Source organism: Stegastes partitus, unplaced genomic scaffold (assembly GCF_000690725.1).
Source record: "Stegastes partitus isolate 25-593 unplaced genomic scaffold, Stegastes_partitus-1.0.2 Scaffold745, whole genome shotgun sequence".
Taxonomy (NCBI): domain Eukaryota; kingdom Metazoa; phylum Chordata; class Actinopteri; family Pomacentridae; genus Stegastes; species Stegastes partitus.
The window spans coordinates 79,739-105,562 of NW_007578476.1; the positions used below are offsets into that span (position 1 = coordinate 79,739).

Below are 25,824 nucleotides of genomic sequence, written 5' to 3' on the forward strand. Positions count from 1 at the left end.
ACAATATTTCGCATGTAATTTTGTCTTTTGGATGTATTGTATGTGAGCTACTGGATTCCAAAGGGATGAATAAAGTATCTATCTATCTATCTATCTATCTATCTATCTATCTATGTATGTATCTATCTATCTATCTATCTATCTATCTATCTATCTATCTATCTATCTATCTATCTATCTATCTATCTATCTATCTATCTATCTATCTATCTCTTCACCTTTTTGTACCCAAATTTCAGCCGGCTCACTGGGCTTCTCTGAAAAGTCAGAGATTAATCAAGCACAACACTCAACCACTAAAACAAATTTTTCTGTAAATAACTATAATTTAACATCTTAATCAAGAAATAATAATGTGCTTTACTGTTTTTTTTTCAGGTTTTTTAGACAACAGTAAATTTGAAAATGCATGGATAACAATAATGATTATATTTTAGCATTAAAAATATTTGGATTAAAGAGCTTCTACATACTGGTGTATTAACCATTGCAGAAAATGATTTAGGTAATTTCCTATACTGTTAATATCTATCTATCTATCTATCTATCTATCTATCTATCTATCTATCTATCTATCTATCTATCTATCTATCTATCTATCTATCTATCTAGATTGAGGTCCGTCCACACTGTGTATTTGCAGCATTAATAAAGACCTAACTTGAATACAGAGTCGGACCCCCGACAGAAACACACACACACACACATACATGCAGATGCCCTAAGCCCTGTGCAGTGGCGTGCTCTAATTAACAGCCAGGGAGTCCATGTAGTGGTAGCCGGCAGAGTGATAAAAAGACCATCTGAACCCTCTCAGGAGAGAGGTGGGATTCGGTGGGGGGGCGGCGGCAGAGGGGAGCAGATGTAGGGCTAGCATATTCTTCGCCTCGGGGGAGCTCGCCTCCTGACCTGCCCATCGATCTCCCTCCTCTCCTTCCTTTCTCTTTCTCCCTGTTTCATCAATGGTCATACCACTGCCCTCCATTCAGGTGGATCATTAGCATTGATCAGTGGGGAATGGTTGGAGGCGGCTGGAGGCATGGGGGCGGGCGGGCAGAGAGGGGGTTCACGGTGGTCCACTGCCTCCACTCTGATCTTCACTGTCTGCAGTCAGACGGTCGGTACTCTGAACGTCATCATCGGGCTCTCCTCCATGCTTGGAGACCTCTCTTACCTTTGGTGGCATTTCCGCTCTCCTTCATCCTCTCAGCCGCGGCATCGGCAACAGCTTGACATTCCTATCTGACGGGGGTCTCTGCGACGCTGTTGACTGTGAGAAGAGAGGAAGAGAGCGATAGATCCTATCTCCACTCAGCCTCTCATCCCCATCGCAGAGAGTGCGGGAACAGATGGTATATGTCTGTCATGTGGTTAGGTAGCAGGGGGCCCGGAGGAGAGGAGGAGCAGAGGAAAAACACACAGACAGTTGACGTGGCCACGATCTGCAGCTCGGACTGCGTTTGGCTCCAGATTTTGCTGTGATGCTGAGCGCGATGCGAGCAAACTTCGACGAGCGTTTTGTTGTGCCTGACAATCAAGAGGTTTCTGATGGGTTTGATTTACTCGCCAAGCAAATTGCCATGTTGGTAATTGTCTCACTGCCGTAGGAATGTGGAATATATAATTATAGCTCCAGGTATGGAGGAGGTGTCTGTGTGCATGTGTGAGAGAGATAGAGTGCTTAAAACGGTAAGGAGAGGAGGAAGCAGAAGGGCTGATGGATGCTTGATTACGTGTCTGGCCATCTGGACTGTTGTCACCAAGATTCTTAATCCCATTCACCAGAGAACGTGCATGTGAATGTGTTTGTGTGTGTGAAACAGAAAGCAAGTGCACACCTTCATTTTCCTGGATGTGTGTGGATGCGCTGCACAACATTATTCCACATTATTGCAGAAATCTGTGAAGATGCTAATGAGAACATAGCTATAGAAGCAAATATGTACACACACGGGCAACACACACACACACTTATCCACTGCCCCCCAAACGTAATCAGACATATTCAGACGCATGCAGACACATCCCAGATCGGCCTCTCTAATCGTTGGTACATTTTAACAATTACTGCTAACAAGTCCTTATTACCCCCAGTGCCCTGCCCCTCCTCTTGATCCCAGCTTCTAATTGCTGCTGCTGTTTCTGAGCGGCTCTCTGCATAGTTATTAGACAGGAATCATTACCGCCACATAACACAGAGCCACACCTTTGAAAGCTCACAGTTCACTGCCACGAAACACCTGTGTTTCTCGGTCAGGAAGGCACTGTGTACTGCATGTGTGAGTCTGTGTGTGTGTGCGTGTGCATGTGTCGACACTTAAGTAACTCCTGCTGACTGGGCGGTATGTTTACACTCCTCTAGAAATGGCCTGTCAAACACACACAAAAACCTAGCTGTGTTTCTGCCCGCCCGCTATATAACCTAATGACTAGCTTGCTGTAGCAATGAACATGAGGCTTTGATCATGAAGGCTATAGTGGCTCCGCTTGTCTTCGCCGCTATCTCCACTTTTCATGGGTCTGCAGATGTTTAAGGGGGGAACAGTGGCCCTCACATCGCTGCGCGTGTGAGCGACGCTTATGTTTCAGCACGGATGAAGCAAAGTAAGGATTGAATGCATGGCTGGACCAACTGTGTTTCTGTGCGTGGAGATGAAACAGTCGTTTGTTTTAAGAAAAACTGCAGCTCCACTGTACCAAATAAACACATTTGTTCATTATTGTTGCCATGAATTTTCGTCAAAATGTAGTACATATTTCTTAAACAGTGTAAACAGTATTCATCCAATGCTTTGATTTGTGACTAAATACCTGCAAAAACAATTACATGTCCCATTTGCCTGAATTGTACTTTGTGTTTAATTAGCAAATGTCAGCTGGCTTACATGCTAAACTAATGACTGTAAATTAAGATGAATGAACCCTCGCCTATAGATTTCCTGAACAGCGGTTTGGAAGCTCAGTGTTGTGGGTTTTTGTGGATTCTGGGTATCCCTATTTTCTCAGTTCCTGAATCCTACTAACTCTCAGCTAATCCAAAAATGAGCAAAGAAGTGGAATGTGGGTGGAGTTGAAGCAGCCCATGCAAATGTGTCTGGGCCAAGAACTGTCCTGTGACGGCTTACCTGGCACCCAAACTGGAAACACCCTTTATTATGCACAAATTTAAGCCCTAATACAATTTAAATTGTAGAGTTAAAGAAAAATTCACACCTTGTTCAGTTGCCAATAAAGGGGAAACTAGCGATAGAGAGCAAATAGTGTTTTGTAGCAGCCTGGTATCATGTTTATTTTTGCTGTAAAGTTAGACATTTTAACATGGCGGTCTATGGAGAGTGACTCACTCTTGGAGCCAGCCTCTAGTGGTCGTTTGAGGAACAGCAGCGTTTCGCTCACTAATGGTGAACATGATAGACATTATCATATTGTCTCTTTGATCATGTTATTTCACTCAAAGAACTCCCATGCCGCAAGTGTAGCTTTTGAATGCTTGCACCGAATGTTAAATGCTGCACTTTCTCTTCATCCTTGCAGAGGACCTGTTGCCATTTGGCTTCCCCAGTATAGACATGGGGCCCCAGCTGAAGGTGGTGGAGCGGACCAAGACAGCCACTATGCTGTGCGCCGCCAGTGGCATCCCTGATCCAGAGATCTCCTGGTTCAAAGACTACCTGCCTGTGGATCCCAGCAGCAGCCAGGGTCGGATCAAACAGCTTCGATCAGGTGAGACAGATGAGTGTTAGTCAGATTACCCCATTCGCCAGTAACCAAACAAACAGTGCATCTAAAGCTTAGCATTGCTATCAGGTAAATCCCTGTTGCTCTAAATTTGGTGATTATCATGTTTTAATTATGATTGAGGGATTACATGCTGCTCTCTGAGTTTATCTACATCCTTTGGGGGTGTAAAACCTTTTTAAAGCCAATTTCAGAAAAAGGATAATTGTGCCATCCTTAAGCCAAGAAGGAATGCCATTTTATTAACATTTGGGAAAAAAGATTATGAAAAGATGTCACTTTAAAGGTAAAAGTCGCCTTCCATTGTGTATCATAAATGTCAAAAACACAGCAGCACAAAGTCAGAAAAATCTCAGGTGGACTGAAGAAATGCTATTATAAAGTAAATGTACTTTGAAATGAATAGCTAATATAATAATCAATCTGCCCCAAAACAATAATTCTCTGTCCTCGACTCTCAGAATCAATAGATGCATAAGTTTCCTCACATTAGGCATTTAACTGATGCTCCCCTTGTCTTGACCCGCCCAGTCTGAAATTGTGTGAAATGAGCTCAGTGATGAAGAGGGAGGGACGTTTTTCTTTTTCTTTTTTTTTTTCTTTTTGCAGCAAGAGAGATGGTGAAGAGTGTGTCTGTGTAGACACATCGAGGGATGAGTACAAAGGAATCGCATCTTGTGCTTAAGACAGTTTGTTCAGCTTTGTTTATGCTCATCTGTATAGATGATACAGTGTCTCCTGGAGTAGGCAGACACGTTTTTCCTCAGCCATTCTCGCTCAGCCATCCTCAGGGGGAATGAAAGTGATGGTGAAGCGAAACCATTTTGTTGTTGTTTCATCCATATTCTCTGTGCTCCTTCGTCCTGCCAGCTCTGATATCTCCCCGCTGTCAGCCAACATCCTTCACTGATCACTGGTGCCCTCTGTCAACTATTTGTCTGCGTCTCCATTTTCAGAATTTGCGATTGTAATGTTTTAATAAATTGATGATGCTCTCACTTATCATGTTTAAAGGGTGAGACTAAAGCTGCATGTTCCAGGCAAAACCTTAGCAGCCTTAAAAGCTGATGATTCATGTAGAAGAAATAAAAATGAAGGTTCAGTATTGTCTCATATTGCCTGGTAGGGCTAGTTAGTGATAATGCAGTGAAAGTAAGGCTCCTCTTTACTCTAACATAATGTCTATTTGAATGCTTAGCTTACTTTAGAGGACAGACTACAGCTTAGAATGATGTCTATTGTCAGTAATTTAACTTTTAATAAAGACAAGGTCTTCAGGTTGTTAATTCTCTGGCAAACAGCAAGTCTGTGTCGGACTGCTGGAGTGTTTCCTGAATGCCGTTAAAAACAGAACAAAGCATTAACATTTGCTTAAACTATGATCAGCTCTGAACACCATTCAGTGGCTAGAATCTTAAGTAGTGTACCATTAACTAATGATGATATGCTGTTTAGCAATGGAAATAACACTATTTTAATGTAGCTGTAGGACGTAAACTGGCTGCTGGGCATGCAGTATTTGCAATTCCATTCCGTACAGTTTTGCTCTTGTCTTTGTGCTCATTTGTATTCTTCAGACGCAGCATATGGCTTTTACTACAGCTCCGTGCACACTGCTTCAACATGTGGAGAGTTACAGTGGTTGACAGACCTGCTGTTTGCAGATACCATCGCTGCAGCCTACTTTTTTTTAGAGAGACCTCTTTTAGCCCCTATGCTCAGTCTTGGGTTTAATTCCCCACTAACCTCCTGATGTGTAAAAATGGTCACTTACCACTGTGATATATATTGTAGAATACCTATAGTGTAATTGCCTCTGTGGAAAGCAGTCTGCAGTGTAGGTGTGGGTGGAGTGTGATGTAGGAACAGCTTTGCTGCTGCATGGATGCAGGTGAAACAATAGATATTCTCTTGTGAAAAAAAAAACACACATCCCAAAGCAAGAGATCTATATGCATGAAAGAAATATGTGGCTTTTCAAGCTGTAGCATGTACGTCAGAGTCATTAGAAACATGAAAGAGAGCACAGAGTAGTGATTATTTTATGTTTTAATGTAAACACCATGCCACTGCTGTCTTGTTCTGTATTTATTAATAATGTTGGTGGCCTTGAAGCTACAGGGCTGCAGCGTCTTTTCTTTAACTGTTTCTTTGTTTTGCTAGTTTTCACTGGTGTACGGTGTAAAAAAATGCTCATTTTTTTAGGTCTAAAATTGCACATTTTATAATGATTTATCATGATGAGTTTCACTTGGTCTGCTCCGAGACGGGCTGGGTGCTTTGCAGAGTGTCACACAGACATGACAGTGATTCACCGGTACAGTATGTTAGGCCACATATCACATCAATGAAACAGTAGCAAGACAGATGGCTCGGTGAGATTCACCGCAGGCTTTAATAGGATTTAAAATCACCAAAACCATCACAAACCTGAACAACAAAATGCGCTGTATAATGAACCGAACACTGCAGTGGAATGAGTTGGAGGAAATCAATTACACCTGAGCTGGGCACAAAATAGCACCGAAATGTGTTATGGATGAAACACTCCTTTAAGATCTGTTTAATGGAGGCACCTTCCCGAGCATTGCCTCTGATTTAGTGGACGGCTGCCAGCTCTCATTGGAGCGCAGCCAGGAGTCTGTTTTTGGGCCACAATCGGTGTTTTCTCTCTGTCTCTTCTTTTCTTTCTCTGCTGGGTGTTGGAATCACTTTTATGCCCCATATGGGTCAGGATGAAAAATGATGTAGAGAGTGATTGTGCTCAAATCTCACCAAAGATGAGTCTTAGCTGTTTCATTGCCCTGTAAGTATCCATCATCTGTGGGGGCTTCCCGCCGCAGGTAACCGTCCGCGGTGAACACGTTGTTTACACATCTCAGACCTGCACACGAGCGCTTCATCCGTTCCCGGGGACAGAAACATATGGTGCAGTGTAGGGATGAACTTTTCCTGACATCTTTATACCTCAACCAAGGCATCCACCTATTTTTCCATGCCATCTGCTGCACCAGTTTAGATGTGCGTGAGGAGAGCCATGACAAGCTATCTGTCTATTTCTGACATTTGGGAGTGAGATCTGGAGAGTTTACCTAGGCACTTAACAGCCTCCATAAACCCATAGTAACAGATGGCATGCAATATGGACCCTGAGGTTGACTGCTGCGTAATGGATGGACCTGTCTTTGCTGAGAACCCTGATCTGATCAGAGGTTATGATTATGGTCACGGTTTAGGTCAGTTTTTATCTGTTAACATAGAAGAACAGTTTTTCAAAATTGAAGACAACAGATATTTACTTTTCACAGGCAGCATCCAAAATAAATGATAAATACATTTTTTTTTGGAAGGTGAGTTCTCTCATCAGGGCTGACCCAAATGTTACGTCTTGCATCATTAAATACTGTTTTCACGGAGATTATGTTTGGTATATTTGTTAGCTTGTCTGGCTGTTAGTCAGCAGGAAATCTCAAAAACAGATTTCAAGGGAATTTGGTAGGAAATTAGGACATTGGCCAAGAAAAACAAATGAGTAGTTTTTGGTGAAGATCCATTTAAAAAATAAGTAAATAAATAAAAAAAAATAGCGAGAAAGAGAAATCCTTTTATAGATCATGTTTTTAGAATTAAAAAATAAAAATGTGAAAATCTGCAAAGAACCGGTGAAGGATGACAGTTTGAGATGATTTTTTTTGTGTTATAATCACATCATGAAAATGTACAAAAAGGAAGAAACATATAAGAAAAGCAGCAAATAAATCAGGACCAGTGTGTTTTGGGCATTTCTGCTTCAAAGAGTGATCACTTAATTGCAACGTTTTTGCTGATTCACTATCTGCGAAGCGACTAATCAATTTGTCAGCTGCAGTTCAAAATCAATATGCATTCATCCTTTCTTTAAAAACCTTTCAGTTTAGTGTTTTAGTAGTGTCGCATCCCAGAAAAAATGAAGCAAATAGTTCAAATATTACTAATATGAAAAGAGTTCTGGAACTTTTGTCATTCAAGCAATTTATTCCTAAAAGTATTAAGTTCAAAATATCGACAGTCCGTCTTGATTGCTGGTAATGTCTGGCCTCAAGTTAAACGAGCGTCCCAGCTCGTGGGAGACTGGAGTCCAGGTGATCTGTTTGACCCAGATGTTCCAGCAGAGCTATCGGGTTAGCGCTATCTGTTGTCATCTGATCAGCTGAGTCTCAGTCCAGCAGACATTATACACCATCCGCGATTTCGCAGCAGCTCAATTTACTTAAGTCACATCTCATTCTGAGTCTGTCAGCAGTTTCCACACCGACTAACAAACTGCTCTCCCTCTGTTCTTTTGCTTTTTCTTTTTTTTCTTTTTTTTGCAGCGTTTCGCCCTGCTTTTCCGCGCTGACTTTCATTATGTTGGTTTGTTGCCAGTTTTCTGTCTACACTGTGTGTTTATTTATGCGACTGCTGACCTTTCTGTGTGTATATATACTGAACACCTGTCTTTCTCCATGTTTGGTAATGACGTGTTTTGCATAAAAGATTTCAACTCCCGATTTCAAATTTGTGCTGATGGTTAGCCATATGAGCTGCTTCCAGCTGTCAGATGAGTTCTTGTTTGCAGAGCTCCACCTGTCCAGCTCCACCTCTCCTCCACCACCGTCTTTCTCTCGCTTTCTCCTTCTGTGTCTCACCGCTTTCTGGAGAAGAGACTTCGCTTGTCGAGCAGATAATTTATTCCTGTTTATTTCCCAACTCTGCCCTGCACCACAGGGAAATGAGAGATGGAAAGTAGGGAGAAAGAGGAGGACACGAGCTGTTTTCCTTTCATGTAACTACAGAAAACAGAAGCGAGTGGATGACAGCTTCAGCTGGCAGCGCCCCCGCTCACTAAACACATCCTCGTGCCCCCAGCAGAGAGCAACAAGTTAAACTTTCCCTCTTTTGAGCCCCGAACAGCATAGTGTTTATATTTCTTCACACTGATCAGCCATTGTGTGTGTGACTATCTGAGATGCACTTACACTCAGAGACACAAAAACTATCTGTTAGTGTCTGGGTTTATGCAGCGATGGAGAATAATTTCAACGTGCATAGACTCAACTATTCATATATGAATACAACATTCTTGAGAATTTCCTTACGCCTCTGCTCCTCTGAATATTGCTACACTATATTTTAAATATAATATTTTTTATTCCACTGCTTTGTTGACAGTTGCACTTACTTTGGAAATGAAAAAATTTAGATTGTTGGATTATTTTGTAAAGATTATGCATTTATATAAATTCTGCCATCTAAAAGTGTAGCAGTTGCTTCAAAGCAGCTCTTAGACATCCGCCAACTTTTGTCTTATATTATGTCACTGTGTCTTGTATTGCTTCCTCTGCCTGCATTTCTGTCTGCGTGTTTGTCGGTTATAAAACACATCCTTCCTCTGTTGCAGATGCTGAGGTTTTTCCTTTTCCTTTTTGTTCCCCCATTAAAGGGCTTTTGCAGGGGGCTCCTCGGTAGCTCACCTGGTAGAGTGGGTACACCATTTATCAAGGCTGAATCCTTACTGCAGTGGTCTGGGTTCAATGAAAACTCCGTGCTGCATGTCATCCCTCCTCTCGCTCCCTTTTCTGTTGCTATCTAAAGGCAAAAAAAAAAAGGCCCAAAAATAATCTTACAAAAGGATTTTTCCTCTACGGGTTCAGTGTTAGAGGGTGTATTGTCCAGTATGAGTTAGGGTTTTAGATATGTGTATATATAACTTGACCACATAAACCAGTTAAAAGGTCAGATTACCTGAAGTGACAAATGGTTTGTGGTAAACATAGATAAAACAAGCCTCCCTCAACTAGATGCAACATACGTCACACAATTTAATGGACACATATTGTTTATATAGTCGTATAATGTTACTGTTTCTACAAAGAAATCATTCTGCTTAACTGTTTTACATGCATGTGATATCGCTGCTCATATTTATGAGTGCTTTCACATTATGGTATTGCTGCTTTTACTTATGAACCTGAACATTTCCTCTGCAATAATGTGTCTGCATATGTGAAAACCCTGCGTACGAGCACAGCATACTATATCTTGTTCTTCTATATATCTCTCTACATCACATACAAGCCAGATGCCTTTTATCAGCCTCACAGAAGATCTGATATAAAGCATAGTGCTTTGTCTGAGACTTTAACTTGCTTTGTGTGTATGTATGTGCGTGCACACTCGACTATCAACACACTCGTGCGTACGTGTCCCTCCTTTATAAAGTGTGTATGTCGTGTGCGTCTTGAATTGTGTCTTTTTTTTTTCCTCCCTGTGCAATGCAGCAGAGAGTAATGCATGGTATTGTGCTTCCTCCTCAGGCTCCATGTCAAAGTCAGTTTCAGATGAGATGAATGTGACAGAGCAGACTGAAAGAGGGAAAAAAAAAAAAAAAAAAACCCAAAAAAAAAACCAACAACAAAAAAAAATAACATCTCTGCTGGTAATTCAAAAGGCCGTTAGCAAAAAAACATAGCTGTAAGAATAGCACCGTGAAACAAAGAGCACCTGACGAGTGCTGTGTGTAATTATAGTACGTTTAGGGAGACACTGTTTATCACGGCGGGAGCAGGGTAGGAGGATAAAAATTGAGGAAGTAAAAGAGCTAAAGAGCATCATTGGGTCGTTGCCGTAGGGTAAAAGCTGTGTTGCTGCTGCCAGTTAACTGCCAAGATAGAAACAGGCTTTCTTCATGGCAGAGGTATGCCTGCTGCAGGAGAGGAATCACTAGCTGGTACAGACGTATACAACTAAAGGCCCTTTAAGTGTCAGCTAAGTTTATAAAAAGTCATTTTGAGACTTGTTTTTGGCTTCCAAACTTTTTGCAAGGAAGGAATATCTGAATTTTGAACATGTTGCTGCTGTTTCTTTTTTAACATTTTTAGAGGAATGGCTGGAGAAGAAAAAAAAAAACAATTCTTTTTTGGAAAAATGCAACTTATTGTAAATGAAAGTGGGGCCCGTTGGATGTTGAAGCACTAGACGAGGACGAGTCAAACTGTTACAAAAATAGAACAACAGATGGATGTCTCAGGATGAAAAGGACAGGATGTAAAGGAAGGCGTACAGCAGCATTTTTTTTTTTCTCAACCAAATATCTCCCTCTTTTTTTTTTTCTCTCGCAGGAGCATTACAGATCGAGAACAGCGAGGAAACAGACCAAGGGAAGTACGAGTGTGTGGCCACCAACTCTCAAGGCGTGCGCTACTCCTCTCCCGCAAACCTATACGTGCGAGGTAGGACCTGAACGCACAACACACGTGCATATGCGCACACATGCACAGGAAAACAAACACACAGAAATCACGACTATAAAGGTGCTGTTGGTATTATTAATAAAGCTACCTCTTTTCCATTACTGTGCTCTTATACAAGTATTACTAACCCATCCATTGTCTACAATATATGTTGACCCTGTTGTTTGGTATTTCTCACAACCACCTTTAACAAGTCCACCTTAAACCGTGGTGCGAGCTCCCGCAGCAGAATCAAAAGAATCTGAGCATAAAGTTGGGAGCACACCTCGGTTTAACTGCATGGAAACATCACTGATCTGTCTACTAAAGTGGTTTCTGTACTAGAGGCAGATTAAAAAGACAATGTTTTGATCTGATTAAAGATTTGAATGAAATTGGATGCATTAATCAAGGAAATCATTTTGGCTTTACTACAATTTTTATATTAATGGCATCACCGCGCACTCACATGATCCCTTTTTAATTGAATCTCCATCTGTGGGTGCCGGTGTATCTCTGGCTTATGGCTGAAAGACCACAACCAATGTTCATATTTACAAGTTCTAGTTTCTATGTTACGTGGGATAACAGAGAAGTGTGTGTGAGGTATGTGTGTTTGCGTGGGTGTGCGCGTGCGAGGTGCGTGCGTGCGTGTGTGTGTGTGTGCGCGTGTGTGTGTGCGCACGGTGAAGCGAGTGGCTTTGCGCTGGCCGTTTTTATTCTCTCTGTGTTTCCCCGTTCTCTCTCTTCCCCCTCACGTCATTGTGTTCTGCATCAACCCCCTTCCATCCCTCAGAGCTTCGAGAAGGTTGGTGCGCTCTTTCTTTTCTTTTGTTACTCCTTTGTTTCAGAAAGATTCACTTATTGAAACAGAGGGAAACAAAACAGAAAAAAAAAAAAAAAAAAAAAAACATTTAAAGGACGCCGCAGTAGATTTGAAGTGAAATGATTAAAATCTGTATCCAAAATGAAGAGAGTAAAGCTGCTACGATGATGAAGTGGTCTGCCTACGCAGCAGAGTGCATTGACTGCATTGTGAGGCCTTGTGTGCAGAACCCTTGGTATTGCCTTCACTCCCCGATCAATGTTTTCTGCATGGTATGATCTTGTTGTCATGGAGACCCAAGAATTGGAAGATTAAAAAGAGGCAATGTTTGCATGGAAGGAGTGAGAGAGAAAGAGAAAGGAGCACCGCTTGCATGTCTGTTGACTGACGGACTGACACGAGAGCATGGCACAGTGTGTGTTCACGCCTATTGATATGCTGGGATTGTGATATTATTGAACTTGCTGTCTTGTCATGTCATGCTGCTGCTTCTTTTTTTTCCCCCCGTTTTGAATCATCTTGTGCATCACAGTGTCCCTGCTCCCATGTCATCACATCTTGCACCAATTCTGCACTTGTTGCACTGAGTGGAAACCTCGCGCTCGCACTCATGCTTGTACATGCCCCCTTTGTTCTAAAGTTAAATGTTTGGTTTGTGGGAGAAGCATCACCTACCGAGCAGAATTCATGGCATAAACTCAAGATGGGAAGAGAATGATCAGCTGACCTCACACTACTGTACTTGTGTAGAAATTTAACTTAGCTCACAAGGTTGTAGTACTACTATGCCTCTACTGTTTAGAGGTACTTGTACACGTAGGATTTTACATACATATTTCCCAATATGATAGTACATGACTAAACTACACTGTACTATGAACTTAAAGTTGGCTAAATGTGGAGCAATTACTAATCATACGTACACATAAATGCATTTGCAGTAATTATCCAATAATATAATCTGTATTTACAATTTGAGACTTTGAAAATTAGACTGTGTCCTTTTAATAAAGTTTTGTTAGTTATACAAAAGAATTCACCATTGCTTTTTTTCCCCAATACACTCGTGGCCAGATCAGGAAAATCCACATATTCTCAACTTAAATAGTTTTTCTAAACTTAATCGCATACCTTTATTTGTACTAATGCAGAACGTTTAGTTGTGATGGGATGTTTTTAGACTTTAACTTAACCCTCTGAACCCCAAAACCTGCTTGCAGTTTTGAAAGGCATTGTATCTTTAAAAAAAAAAAAAAATGTAGAAATGCAAATGATTCATCAGAAAAATCTGAAAGAATCCTGTTTTTTGATATTTAGACAATCACTGAAATATTCATCTGAGATGGTGTCAGGAAAATTAACAGATCTAAGCTTAAAACTGAGATTTTTTTAAAAATCAAAATTACTTTATTCTACATGTGTCATTTAAAAAAAATCTACAAAAATAAACAAATTCTGTAAAAGATTTTTTTAAAAATAAATTTTAAAAAGTCATGACTCACTCAGTTGCAACTAACAGTCAGGTGATGAAAATTCAGAGACTTTTTGCTTGAACTGCAGGAAAAGTACGGAAACAAATTACAGCGGAAAATAAAGAATACTTGATCAGTGAGCTAAATGCAGTAAGGCTCAAAAACAGTATGCACTGAAGCAAGTTTTTTGGAAACTAGTTTGGAGAAATATCTTTCTAGAGTTGATGTGTGCAGTGGTGTGAAAAGTGGTGATAAAACTGTACCCAGTAAAATATCTACAGTTTGTAGACTCACCATTTCTCCAGCATTAGTAACACCTTTGGGCACGTCGATAAATGTTCCACATGTTGATTCCAGTTTTTTCCAATTTTTGTAATATGAATATTTAACTTTCAATTTAGTTTTTTCTCTTTTTATGACATTATAATTTTGTCAGACTATAGAAAAGACACACTCTCTCCTTCCAGCCATAGTTGTTCTGTTTCCATAGAGGTGCAGGACTTGATACTGCAGTAAAAAATGAGCCCAATATAACAGGAGCCAAAACTATTCGGGCTTCACAGGGTTAAGCAAAGGATCTGCATACTTTTTCCATCACTGCACATCATCAAGATTCATACCAATCCTCAGCTGTCGGTATATTTCCTGGTGTAATACGCCAACTTTAGTGTAATACAGTCTGAGGCGTGTCAGACTTTGCTCGACTGTTGCTATCTCTGCCGAACACTCTGACACGCCTCTGTTGACTGACATTTGAAATTAATCATATCCATTCTCATTTCTAGATATTGAGGGGATATTAATGATTCCCACTTATTGCAGTGGTTAATGAAAGCCGTGTCCTTGAGGCAGACAGGGATGGTGCTGAGTAAATGTCAGCTGTATAGCGGCGCTCGGATGCAGCGGTAATCCTTAAGGCTGTGCCAAGGTCTCCCCAGCCTGTAGCCTCCAGACTCCCTGCAGAGGACAGGACTAATGATAGCTCCACTTATAAAGATTGAAGCTCCCGGCTCTTACAAACTGTATAGAAAATGGAGGAGAATCATGCGGCCCGGCTCGATTAACTTTAAGCTAGAGGCTCCGCGAGCATGTGAAGGATTATCCCTTGTTATGAGCTTGCTTCATTTTAAAGTGCTCACCTATGTCTCTGCGGTGGATCCTTCAGTCGTTCGTCTCTGATACTTTTAGAAACACTCGATTCACGTTTCAGATTACACAACAGTCATCTTGAGTCTTCACCTTCATCCTGTTTGTTGCTCATGTTACCAAATTAATCCATACGCTTAATTAATTGTCTTTTCTTTTTCTTTTTTTTTTTTTTTTGCTTTATTGATAGGTAAATAACCGCTTTAATGATACTTTTTTTCGTCATGCTGCATTGCACCTGCTTTGTCTGTCCTCTGCATGGAGCTGTCATGGATGCAGTCTCTCTGTCTGTCTGTCTCTCTGTCTGTCTGTCTCCAGCATGCTCAGATGAGGAGATGCCTGCCTAATCATGTCTGTTTTCTAACAGATCTACCTGTTTTTGTCTCTTTGTCTCTTTCTTGTCTTCAACTTCTGTATCCAATTCTGGGTATTTTCCTTTTTTCCCGTTTTGTTTTGTTGTGTTTTTTTATTTCCCACAAGTATTCCAAATGCTTTGAATTTTTATCTGTTATTCATGCAATGATAGTGACGTCACGGCAACTATTTCTTTTTTTTTTTTTTTTCCTTTTTTTTCATTTGTTGAAGTCATGCAAAAATGTTAACTTCTATCCAATTGTGATTCTCTGAGTAGGGGGATGTGGCCCGCGAAGATTCCAAGTAATGATGTTACTCATTAAGGAGTGGAGGTTATGCAGCAGATTTAACAATATTTATGTATTCCTTTTTTTTTTAATTTAATTTTACTTTTTCTTTTATATATATATGACTATATATATATATATATATATATATATATATATATATATATATATATATACTAAAAATATTTCTGGATTTGCAGCCATCCAAAGAAAGCTCCATGTTTTGCTACTTTAGGACTTTACAGTGACTTTATTTTAATCTTTTAATTTGTAGCCTTGTAATTGTCTGTTTTTAGGGCATTTGTTGTTTTATACAGTTTTTTCTGACACATATACCTAGTGTGGAGTTTAGCTGAGTTTTTCGACAATGTTTCTGCTCTTTGTCTGCCTTCCCTTTCATTCTCTCCTTTCATCCGGAGATGTTTGTCCGTCACTCTCTCTGTCTCTCTCTGTTTCCTGTGTTGTGACCCTCGGGTATCCTCTTCTTCTCTGTTCCTTCAACATCCGATCTCTACGAGTCTCTTTTTTTTTCTCTTCTTCTTCTTCTTCTTCTTTTCTTACTTTTGAAGCACCTACTTTCTGAATGGGCCTGACTCTGGTATATAGCCGTGTTTTTAAATAGATCCATGTGTTTTCTTCTTCCTCGCTCCTCTTTTCTTCCCCCTTTTCCCTCCTTCCCCGCGAAACCCTCTTCTAATCCTCTCTTTATCTCCACTCCCCCTGTCTTTTCCCCTCCTTTCCCTTCCCCTTTTTCTCTTCTTCTTCTGCATTCTGTCTGCACCCTGATGTGTAGGAGCGACAGACACATGTACATAAGTTTATTAACTTATAAACATGCACATACTACCTCACATATCTCTCTTTTTTGCTCGCACTCGTTCTTTCCCGTTCTGCCTCTTTCATGCTGTCTTGGTGTTCTTTACTTACTGTGTCCAATGATCACTCTGTAATTGCCACGACACCTTTTTAGAACCCTTGATCCACTCCTGTCCACATTTTCAATTCATTTGACTACACACTGTATCAGTTATGAATCCTATGTATTGTACAGTATCTTGTTGTACAATGTGGCTGTCCTTTGCTACATTGCCTTTCATTGTCTGGAAGAGAAGCAGAGCTGCCTCACTCTCTCTCTCTCTCTCTCTCTCTCTGGCTTTCTTTCTACCTTTCCTTCTTTCTTTCTTCTTCCTGCCTCTGCTCGCTCTCTCTGACTCTTCCTCTACCTTTCTCTCCAGTGTCTCGCTTCTCTCTGTCTCCCTCTAAGTCTTCAGTTCTTCGTTCTCTTCTTTGTGTTTCTCCACCATTTTTATCCCTCTTGAGTCGCCCAGGCATGCAAGTGACCTATGAGTTCAGTCTCTCGATGCATCTCTCAATAATAAGTAGTCAAACAAGCTCTGACAGATGCAGTATTGGATATAACTTGCCACTTTGCTTGTTCTTCTCATGGGGACACAAATAGCAGGCAGGGCCTATTGATCGGCCCCCATGATGCATACGCTCTCTCTAAAAAAGAGCGCATCTACTGCACAAGCACCTCAAGGCACAGGAATCTCAATGAAGTAAAGTTTCGCTCTGAAGTTTCTGGTAAAGTTTAACATTCTTAGTCACTAGTCACTAGGTGGTAATGTAAAAGCAGCACAACCTGATTTTTTATTTTCTTGGGGGGGGGGGTTAAATTTATAACCAATAAGGGAAAAAAAAAAAGTGTGTTTTTAAATAAGAGAAACTAACTATAGGTGTCATGTCCTGGTTGAACTGATACTCAAGAGTTTGTCACGTTATTATTTTGAGTAGGCAGCTCACTCTGAATGGTTGAGCTCAACACAAGATTTGTGTCTTTCTGTTGGAATCATCAGTACCATAAAGTAATTGGGACTAAACTTGAAATATCCCTTTGTAATTTTCTGTAAAAACCCTGAAGTTCATTCTCCCCCTTCCTGTTACCTCTCCTCTCTTTCTCTCTCTTTTTCTTCCTTTTTATCTTTCTCGCCCTCGCTTTCTCTCTCGACCTCGACCTCGCTCTCTGCCTCGTTCTTTCTCTCTCATTCTCTCCCCCCTTACTCCCTCCCCTCTCCTCCTCCTCCCTTCCTTCTTTCTCCTCCACCTTTTTCTTCTCCTCACTCCCTTTCCCCACTTTTCTCTTCCCCTTACCTCACCCCCTTTAAACCCCACATCCTCCCCCTTCCTTTCTACCCCCGACTCTCCTCCTTTCCCAGTGCGCCGTGTGCCCCCTCGTTTCTCCATCCTCCCCTCCAACCACGAGATCATGCCGGGAGGGAGCGTCAACATCACCTGCGTGGCCGTGGGTTCGCCCATGCCTTACGTCAAGTGGATGCTCGGCAACGAGGACCTGACCCCTGAGGATGAAATGCCGATTGGACGGAACGTGCTCGAGCTAAATGGTGTCCGGGAGTCTGCAAACTACACCTGTGTGGCCATGAGTAGCCTGGGTATCATTGAGGCCACGGCTCAGGTGTTAGTCAAGAGTAAGAGCCTCAGATATCTTCTTTATCGTGATGATTTTTCATTTTAGCCTCTCGGAGAAGGTGTAAAAGGAAAGATACACTGGGCTTTCTTTGAATTTTCAAGTACATGTGTCAACTTACATTTGGTGTTACTCAAGCCAATTTGCTTTCCCACATATTAAGTATGATTCAGGCAACTCTCTTCCCTGTGAGTTTATCATTGATGCACAGCAGCCACTTCATATACCATATAACTTATTCTAAGTCGCTCTGACACAAAACCGTCTGCCAAGTTAATCAAACAGTGTATACTCCAATTAGTTATTAAATTGTTTAAAATGAAACATTTTTTTGCCATTGCACACAGCAAGTAGCAGTAAATCAAAATTCAGTTTAGCCAGATGGTGCAGTAAAAGTGCATCTAGATTTACATTGGGATAAACAAATGTACACAATAAACAATAATCTACAGTGACAGTGATTAAGAATGGATTTAGCTGAAGTATGTCATAAACAAACAAAGCAATATCCAAAATGGAGAGTACAACAAAAAGCAATCTGATATGTCAAAGGAATTATAGTATTGAGAGAATCCAACAGGACATTATATTGTAAATACTATAATTCTGTTTATCTTCTGTCTGTCTAACCCGCAGCTTTACCAAAGCCTCCCGGCACACCCATCGTCACGGAGACCACCGCCACCAGCGTGACCATCACCTGGGACTCTGGCAATCCCGACCCCGTCTCCTACTACATCATCCAGTACCGCGCTAAAGGGCCTGAGAGCAAGTACGAGACGGTGGACAGCATCACCACCACCCGCTACAGCATCGGCGGGCTGTACCCCAACACCGAGTACGAGATCCGAGTGTCGGCCTTCAACAGCATTGGCCAGGGCCCGCCGTCGACCCGCGTGGAGGCTCGCACGGGAGAGCAAGCCCCCGCCAGCCCTCCGCGAAACGTTCAGGCCCACATTATCTCTGAGAACACTGTGATGGTCCGCTGGGAGGAACCAGAGGAGCCCAATGGACAGGTGGGATCAAGATTGAAGTTTTTCATCGTCAAAACATTTTCCATTTCTTTATCTGTTTGTATTCTTCTTCTGGTATCTAACAACAACAAAAAGTTCTGAATAGCGTGGCAAATGCCTGCAACAAAACCACAAATACCTAACAGGAAAGCTCTTCTGCTTTGAATAGAACACAAAGTTGTTAAATAAAGCAGAGTTTATTCAGTGTGACAGCTACATCCAGAGTTTCAGAGTCCCAGTAGCCAGAACCAGCAGATACAAAAACTCTTTCATATCCTCTGCCATCGCTCAACTTAAGTCTGCGAGGAAACAGGTTAGATTCATTCATTCTTTATTTCAGTTTTTTTTTTCTTCTCCTATTTATATAATGTTCATAGTGACACTGTGCTGTAAAGGTAATATAAGAAGATTCACTATGACTACGAAGCGACGGCATTTCAAAATTGCACACCATTTGAGGTTAAAACGATAAAGACTTCATAAAATTTACCATTGGGAGCTTTTTTCCAGAGTGCGGGTTCGTGTCCTTTGCAGGGATTGTGTCTTGCCAGAGATTTCTGTCCTGTAACTCCCTTGCTGCTTTCCCCACTCTCTAAAGAAGGAAAGGGTAATTGGACTGTCCGCTCTAAGTTGAGAGCCCTCCCTCTTGAGGCCTACTTCCTTTTTTTTTTTTTTTTTTTTTTCAAACCTACCTAACTGCGCTGTAGGTTCATAAAAGTACAAGGGTGAATTGAGTACATATGGGGATTATAGATATTAAAGAGTAATAACAGGAGAAGTGGGAGAGCAAAGGGGGGGGAGTAAAGGCGATGGCATGGCACAAGGATTACATATACTCCAACATACCCATTACTAAAAACCCCATAGGGAGAGGTGTAGTGATTACATTTTAAATGCTACAATCTGAGGACATCCACAGCTTGTACTAAACTGATTTAGTCAACTTTAAAGTGAGGTTTGTTTATCAGGGTCAGACGCATAACATCACATGACAAGTGACCTCTAACAGACATTAAACCAACAAATCCAGCGGACCATCTGGACTGAAGTAAAATAATAATTCATAGATGATGACCTTGGCTGTCATAAACTCTCATTGTGTTGAAAGACGGTATTATGGATTATTATTACTATGGGTGCGGGACAGTGGGATTAGGTGCGCGACCACATGATGCAGTCCAGTCCCTGATGGCCTTAACATTCAGTCTCAATCGAGAAAAGTCAACTGTTTTCGTTCCTTCCTCTCACACTCTGTGTCTTTGTAGGTGAAAGGCTATCGGGTGTACTACACCATGGACCCGTCCAGGCCCATGAATGAGTGGCAGATCCACAACGTCCAGGACAGCGTGATCACCACCATCCAGAACCTCGTCACCTCAGAGACCTACACCATCCAGGTCCTCGCCTTCACCTCTGTCGGGGACGGACCCTTCTCAGACCCCGTCCACGTTAAAGTCATTCGTGGAGGTTAGCCGTGTGTGCACGCATAAACATAATCGTTGGTTGATGTTTGTGCAGGAGAGTAATTTCGCCCTGCATGCTAGTGCATAGATAACAGCTAAGTAGGCATCTTCTTTTATTCATGTGCTGGTGAGTAATGGTTGTTTTTCAGATGCACATGTGCAGCAGAGCACAAATGAGTAATTATTTGTGTTTGTGCATGTATACAGACTGCTCACTCCCTTCGTCAAGTGGCTTATGTAAAGTTTGAGTAAGCTTGACCTGTCAGAAATTATGACTTCTTCAAAATGAATAAATTCTACCAGCTGGGACAGGACTGTGGAGATTTACGAAAAGGAAACAGGGATTAGCAGCCAAAAACGTCCCTCGTACCTCGGCGCTGATCGTGTCACCGTGACAGCTGCTGCGAAGCTGCTGGTTTTATATGATGGGAGGTACAAAGATATGACAACTGAAAATCTGTGATGGTATTACTGGTTTAAATTTTCTCTGCAGCTTGAGCTACTGCTGCTGCCATTAGTCTCTAAAAACATTTTCCAGCACATTGAGGATGGAGAAAATGTATGAAAATACAAGTTATTACAAGGGGTTTGGAGATTTATGGGTCAGGAGGCGTCTGCTATGGGAGTTTGCTAGAATAAGATAATATAAAATAATTCTGACTGCATAGCCCCTGAAAAAATTACAAAACTGATTTCAAACCTTTCTCTAAAATTAAACAGTCCTGGCTTATTCTGCAGAGACGTCTTTTTTTTTTTTAGATTTGATTAAGTGTGGCATTTCTTTTCAACATAATTTCTATTCTTATGGTATGTATTTAAATAATGTTATACACCTAATTTATTTAGCACTTAGTATACATAGTCGATATGGGAATTATAAAGGCCTTTCTGTAGAAGTCAGCTTCCAGAAGTGATGTATTCCCAATTTACAGAAAAAAAAATTCTGATTGTATGTTTCTGTAAAATCTCATTTATAGGACAAAGCACATTTTCTGACAAACAAACATATATATATAAGTGCTGATTGGCTGTGTTTTGTCCGGTTCCCTTCAGTCCCTGGCCAACCAGGCAAGTTTAAAGTCGGTAGGGTGACAGACACCAGCATTGAACTGACCTGGGAACCTGCCTACACCAAGGAGAAAATTGTCAACTATGAGCTGCTCTACAAACCTGTCAAGTTTGGCAGTTTGGTAAGACCTCTAACACTCTTTTTTTTATATAAATCTGTCTGCTGAGTGGATTTCCTAACAAGACAGAGGTATAAGAGGGGAGAGATAAAAGACGAAGTTTAAAAGATTAACCCCGGCGTCCAGCTCCAGTGCTGTCAGTCTCATCTGCCTCTCTCTCCGACTCCTCTTTAATGTGTCCTTTTTTTTTTCCTTTTTTGACTCCTCTCATCCTCCTTCTTGTCACCTCACTTCCCTTGTCCTCTGCTCCTCTTTCTTCTTCTCTCTCGTAGGAGAAGCTGACCTTCGGGCCGAGGAATTCGTACAACGTGGAGGGCCTGAAAGCGAACACTGAGTACTCCTTCTCTCTGGCCGCCATCTCAAACAAAGGCATCGGAGCTTTCACTAATGAACTGGTGCAGAGGACGTCACAAGCCAGTACGTCTCAGTTCAACTGGGTTCACAAACTCTACCTGCACACACACACACACACACACACGTGCAGATGCCACACATTTTATTAGTATGATATTTCACCCTTGTCCTGAAAATGTCATGCAAATATTTTAACCTCACACACACACACAAACACAGCTCGTAGCAGTACGTTGTCCGCAGCTCCTGACCTGGTAAACGCCGGGAACCATCCCTCCGTGTGTCTCGTTTATCAACCCATCTGTCCAACCCCCCCTCCCATCCATCCATCTACATTTGACTGTGCCTTTCTTCCCCCGCTCAGCCTCTCTCTTTCTTGCACAGCCAAAACATCATGACAGATGGAGATGGAGCACCGATTAATGTTTCACTCTTCCTTTTCTTCACCCTCCTTTCACTTTTTCCACTCTATCAGTGTCTAATGTCTTTGAAAGGGTGAAACTGTCTGCCACTTATTGGCTAGCAGCCAGTGGTGAGGAGCATTAGAGGATGCTGGTTTGCCTGCTCTGTTGACAGGTAAGTGCTGGCCAGTCTGTATTTTATCCAAACTCAACTTGGATTCTCTCCCTTGTCTCCTTTTCTCTCTTTTTTTTTTTCTCTGCACAATCACTGATAGCCGATAAGAGCCGAATAAGTTCCTCTATTTTGCTCTGGCATATCAAGTCATTTCATATCTGCTCCCGAGAAAGAGAAAAAAAAAAAAAGTGATAACAGAGAAAATGATACAAGGAAAAGAATTAATAAAGTAGTTGTGGTCGTGAAAAAGTCCTGCAGCTCACGGTGCGGTGTGTTTCTGGTAAGTTTTTGTCAAGTATTTCCAATCACTTAGCAGAGTAGAGTTTAAAATACGCTAAATGCTTTTAGTTTGGTGTCCTTTCACTCTTTACCTCCAAAAAGAAAGAGGGACAAAGGTGGTATACCGGTGGAGTGGGGCATTCAGGAAGGGGAAGGTGCTAGATAAGCAGACTATTTCATGCAGCAGAATTCATTTCCCAGGGAGGTTATGTGCGCTTTGTTATCGCCAAGCTTTGGTGCACATCTAGATTGTCCCCCGAGGCCAACAGAACAGTGGCTGTACGGCTGAGTGGATAGATACTTGAACCTGTCAGCTATGACTATTACACTCCCACACATACACACATGCTATACACTGGCGAGCTCAAACACAAGCCCGGACGGCTCGGCCATACTGGCCTTTGTGTGTGTGCGTTACTTAGATGACATTATATAGGGTGGGCGACATCTGTGGCGATGAAGGTGTGTGTCTTTTTCTATATTCATGTCTGTCACAGTAAATTCTACAACTGATTCAGTGCATGTCTGCAGTTCATCATTCTAGCCCGACTTTCAATATCCGTTGGAGTGCCTTTCGTTCCCGAGAACCCTGTTTTTGTTTTTTTTTTGTTTTTTTATACCTGCCTCCTAAATCCTTTCGGCACTGTGTGAGATCTCTTTTAGTTTGTTTTATCTTCCTACTGTGAAGCCCGAGACCTTCCACTAGTCAGCAGTGGAAAATCTCACACCGCTCTATTATCCCGAGGACTCAAGGATTATGCCTCCACGAGCGCTGGTGTTGTGAAATGTATATATTTGTCTGTACTCCTGTGCGGTGAGCTGTGCATCCCTGCTTTACAAAGAAACACGGACTTTATCTGTTTTTCATTCATAAATCTGGATTCTTTTATGCCACTAGCACAGCCAGAGGATAAAATAATCATTGGCTATCGGATGCACATTCTCCTTGGGTATAATTAAGTTGTCCACTCAGGGTCGATACTCTTGTCTCTGGTTTATTTCATTAGGCTCTAAGCCTAACATTATGCTTTTACATTATACACTTGCTCCCTTTTTTTGCCTGAATCATACTTGTCCCAGTGTCATCTCTTTCAGTTCATTTTACCTTAGTTTCTTATTGTTTCCTCTTTTTTTTATCCTTATCTCCTATCCTTTCACTGGTATTTTCCCCCTCTCTTGCTTTTTCAATCCTGTTCTCTTTGGTCTCTCCTAAACTCTTTGCCGATTGCCCTCCTTGCCCCTTGTCCAATCAGAGCCCTCAGCTCCACCAGAGGGTGTGTCCTGCGAGAGTGCCAGCTCCACCTCGCTGAGAGTAAGTTGGAGGCCACCTCCAAGAGAGGGCCAGAATGGCGAGTTGGCAGGTTATGAGCTGAGATACCAGAGAGTTTCTGGGGCAGGAGGCGGAGGTCAGGGCCTGGAGGCAAAAGGGCTTCCTATCGCAGCCCAGCAAGGGCAGACTTTGGTAGAGGGGCTGGAGAAGTGGAGCTGGTACAACATCACCATGGCAGCCTCCACTGCTGAGGGGACTGGACCCGGCAGCCCAGCTGTGCTCTGCAGAACAGATGAGGACGGTAAGAGTGAAGCCATGGATCAGACCTAAACGGTATTGATTGTTAGGTTGATCATTTACTGGCTAGACATTTGGTCACTTAATTAATTCTGCATTTGTACGTGTGTGTGTGTGTGTGTGTGTGTGTGTGTGTGTGTGTGTGTTCAGTTCCCGGCGCAGCCCCTCGTCAGGTGGACGTCCAGCCACTCAACTCCTCAGCACTTCGAGTCACATGGCGGTCGGTGTTGCCACGGTTACGGCAAGGCCAGGTCCGCGGCTACCAGGTGCATTTCAGCCGTGCAGAGAACGGTGAATCACGCAACCTTCCCCGGATCAAAGACCTCTTATTGGATGAGTCTCAGGTGACATTATAACTGAATATTGAAATGATTAAATGTTGTTCATTTATTACACTCCTAAACATCCTCCCTTTCCCCTTTGGTCCTTTGACTCACTCTGTCTCTCATTTGTCTCGGCTGCCTGCGGGGTGTGTCTTGTGTGTGGGATAAGATGGAGGAGGATGACTCGACTCAATACGTGAGTGCAGACTACCCCCATCCCCTTCTCATTACAAATTAACTCAATTTTAACACATACAGCACAATGCAGCCAATACATTACAATCCTTATTGGATTTACCCACCACAGATTTTTATTAGCCATCGTATAACTTCTGTAGAATTTCGTACTGATGCACATTTGTTAAAAACTGAATTTACAGATCTGGGTATTATCTAAATTTGAAAGGAATGAGTTTGCAGTATTTGACAGCGCTATTATGTGTTTCCTCCCACAGGAGCTGATTTTGGGAGGTTTGAAAGCAGAGACTTTATACTCTGTCTCCGTGGCAGCGTACACCACCAAAGGGGACGGAGCACACAGCAAAGCCAGGCTGGTGCAGACCCCTGGGATTGGTAAGCATATGTCACGTATACAGTTCAGTGCACTGGATTTAGTAACATACTCAAGCATTGATCTTACAGTAAGCTGCACCAAGAGACAGCAGTAAATAAACAGCTAAATCAATTCTAATTCTTCTTTAAGATTTACGTGATATGTGGTTTTTTTATATACTACGACTGATTTTCTGCTGCCTTCACTGTCATTTGCAGTGCCCGGCCCCCCCTCTCTTTGGGTGCGTCCAGGATCGGGTCCATCAGTAGTGGTGCGGTGGGCTCCTCCGCTGGAGTGCTCTGAGTCAGGTTCTGATAGCCGGGGGCCCCCGCTGGAAATCCAGGGCTACCGCCTACAGTTTGGCCTCAAGAATACCTCTTTAGACACCACAGTGGATTTCACAAATCGTGAGAAAAACTTCACTGTCAGAGACCTTTCCCCAGGCTCCTCCTACGTGTTTGTCCTTTCCGCAAAAAGCCGAGCAGGCTACGGAGATGTAGTGCAGCAGGAAATAGCAGTTCCCATGTTTCCACCCTCGGGATACCCCAAAATATCTGACTTCGTTAATGCCACTTGCTGCTCCCTGCAGTTCTCCTGGCTGGCCCCTGCCCCAGAAGAGTGCAACGGTGTCATTACAGAGTACACTATAGCTTACAAGGAGACTGCAAGCCCCAAACCCTCTGCTAACCCGGGCCCTTCCGCCTTACCAGCCCCCTCTGCTCCCCCATGGCTGATCACACTACCAGCGAGTGAGTCCAGCTACACCATCCTGGGCCTCAATCACAGCACAGCCTACGAGGTGCAGCTCAGAGCCCACAACAAGGCAGGGCCGGGCCCCTTCAGCCCCCCTCTGGTGTGCCTCACCCTGGCCTTGGAAACAGGTAGGGCTGGGGAAAACCTTTCAGCTTCTAAGCACTGGTTCAACTTCACATCTCCCCTTAGAGTGGATTT

At 42.3% G+C, this 25,824-nt stretch overlaps 1 protein-coding gene across 3 annotated transcripts in view; it reads left to right on the top strand.

The window, feature by feature from the left end:
- ptprsb (protein tyrosine phosphatase receptor type Sb) overlaps positions 1-25,824 on the top strand; it is a 70,036-nt gene that overhangs the window by 26,054 nt on the left and 18,158 nt on the right. The window contains exons 5-17 of one of the 3 annotated variants that reach the window (XM_008291469.1): positions 3,535-3,723; positions 10,878-10,988; positions 15,867-15,881; positions 17,290-17,559; positions 18,195-18,574; positions 19,837-20,038; positions 21,088-21,224; positions 21,494-21,638; positions 23,684-24,001; positions 24,148-24,341; positions 24,490-24,516; positions 24,776-24,893; positions 25,092-25,754. In XM_008291469.1, coding sequence (XP_008289691.1) covers positions 3,535-3,723; positions 10,878-10,988; positions 15,867-15,881; positions 17,290-17,559; positions 18,195-18,574; positions 19,837-20,038; positions 21,088-21,224; positions 21,494-21,638; positions 23,684-24,001; positions 24,148-24,341; positions 24,490-24,516; positions 24,776-24,893; positions 25,092-25,754 — 2,769 coding nt within the window. The remainder of the gene's footprint in view (positions 1-3,534; positions 3,724-10,877; positions 10,989-15,866; positions 15,882-17,289; positions 17,560-18,194; positions 18,575-19,836; positions 20,039-21,087; positions 21,225-21,493; positions 21,639-23,683; positions 24,002-24,147; positions 24,342-24,489; positions 24,517-24,775; positions 24,894-25,091; positions 25,755-25,824) is intronic. The other 2 variants (XM_008291467.1, XM_008291468.1) reach the window with 2 other exon arrangements.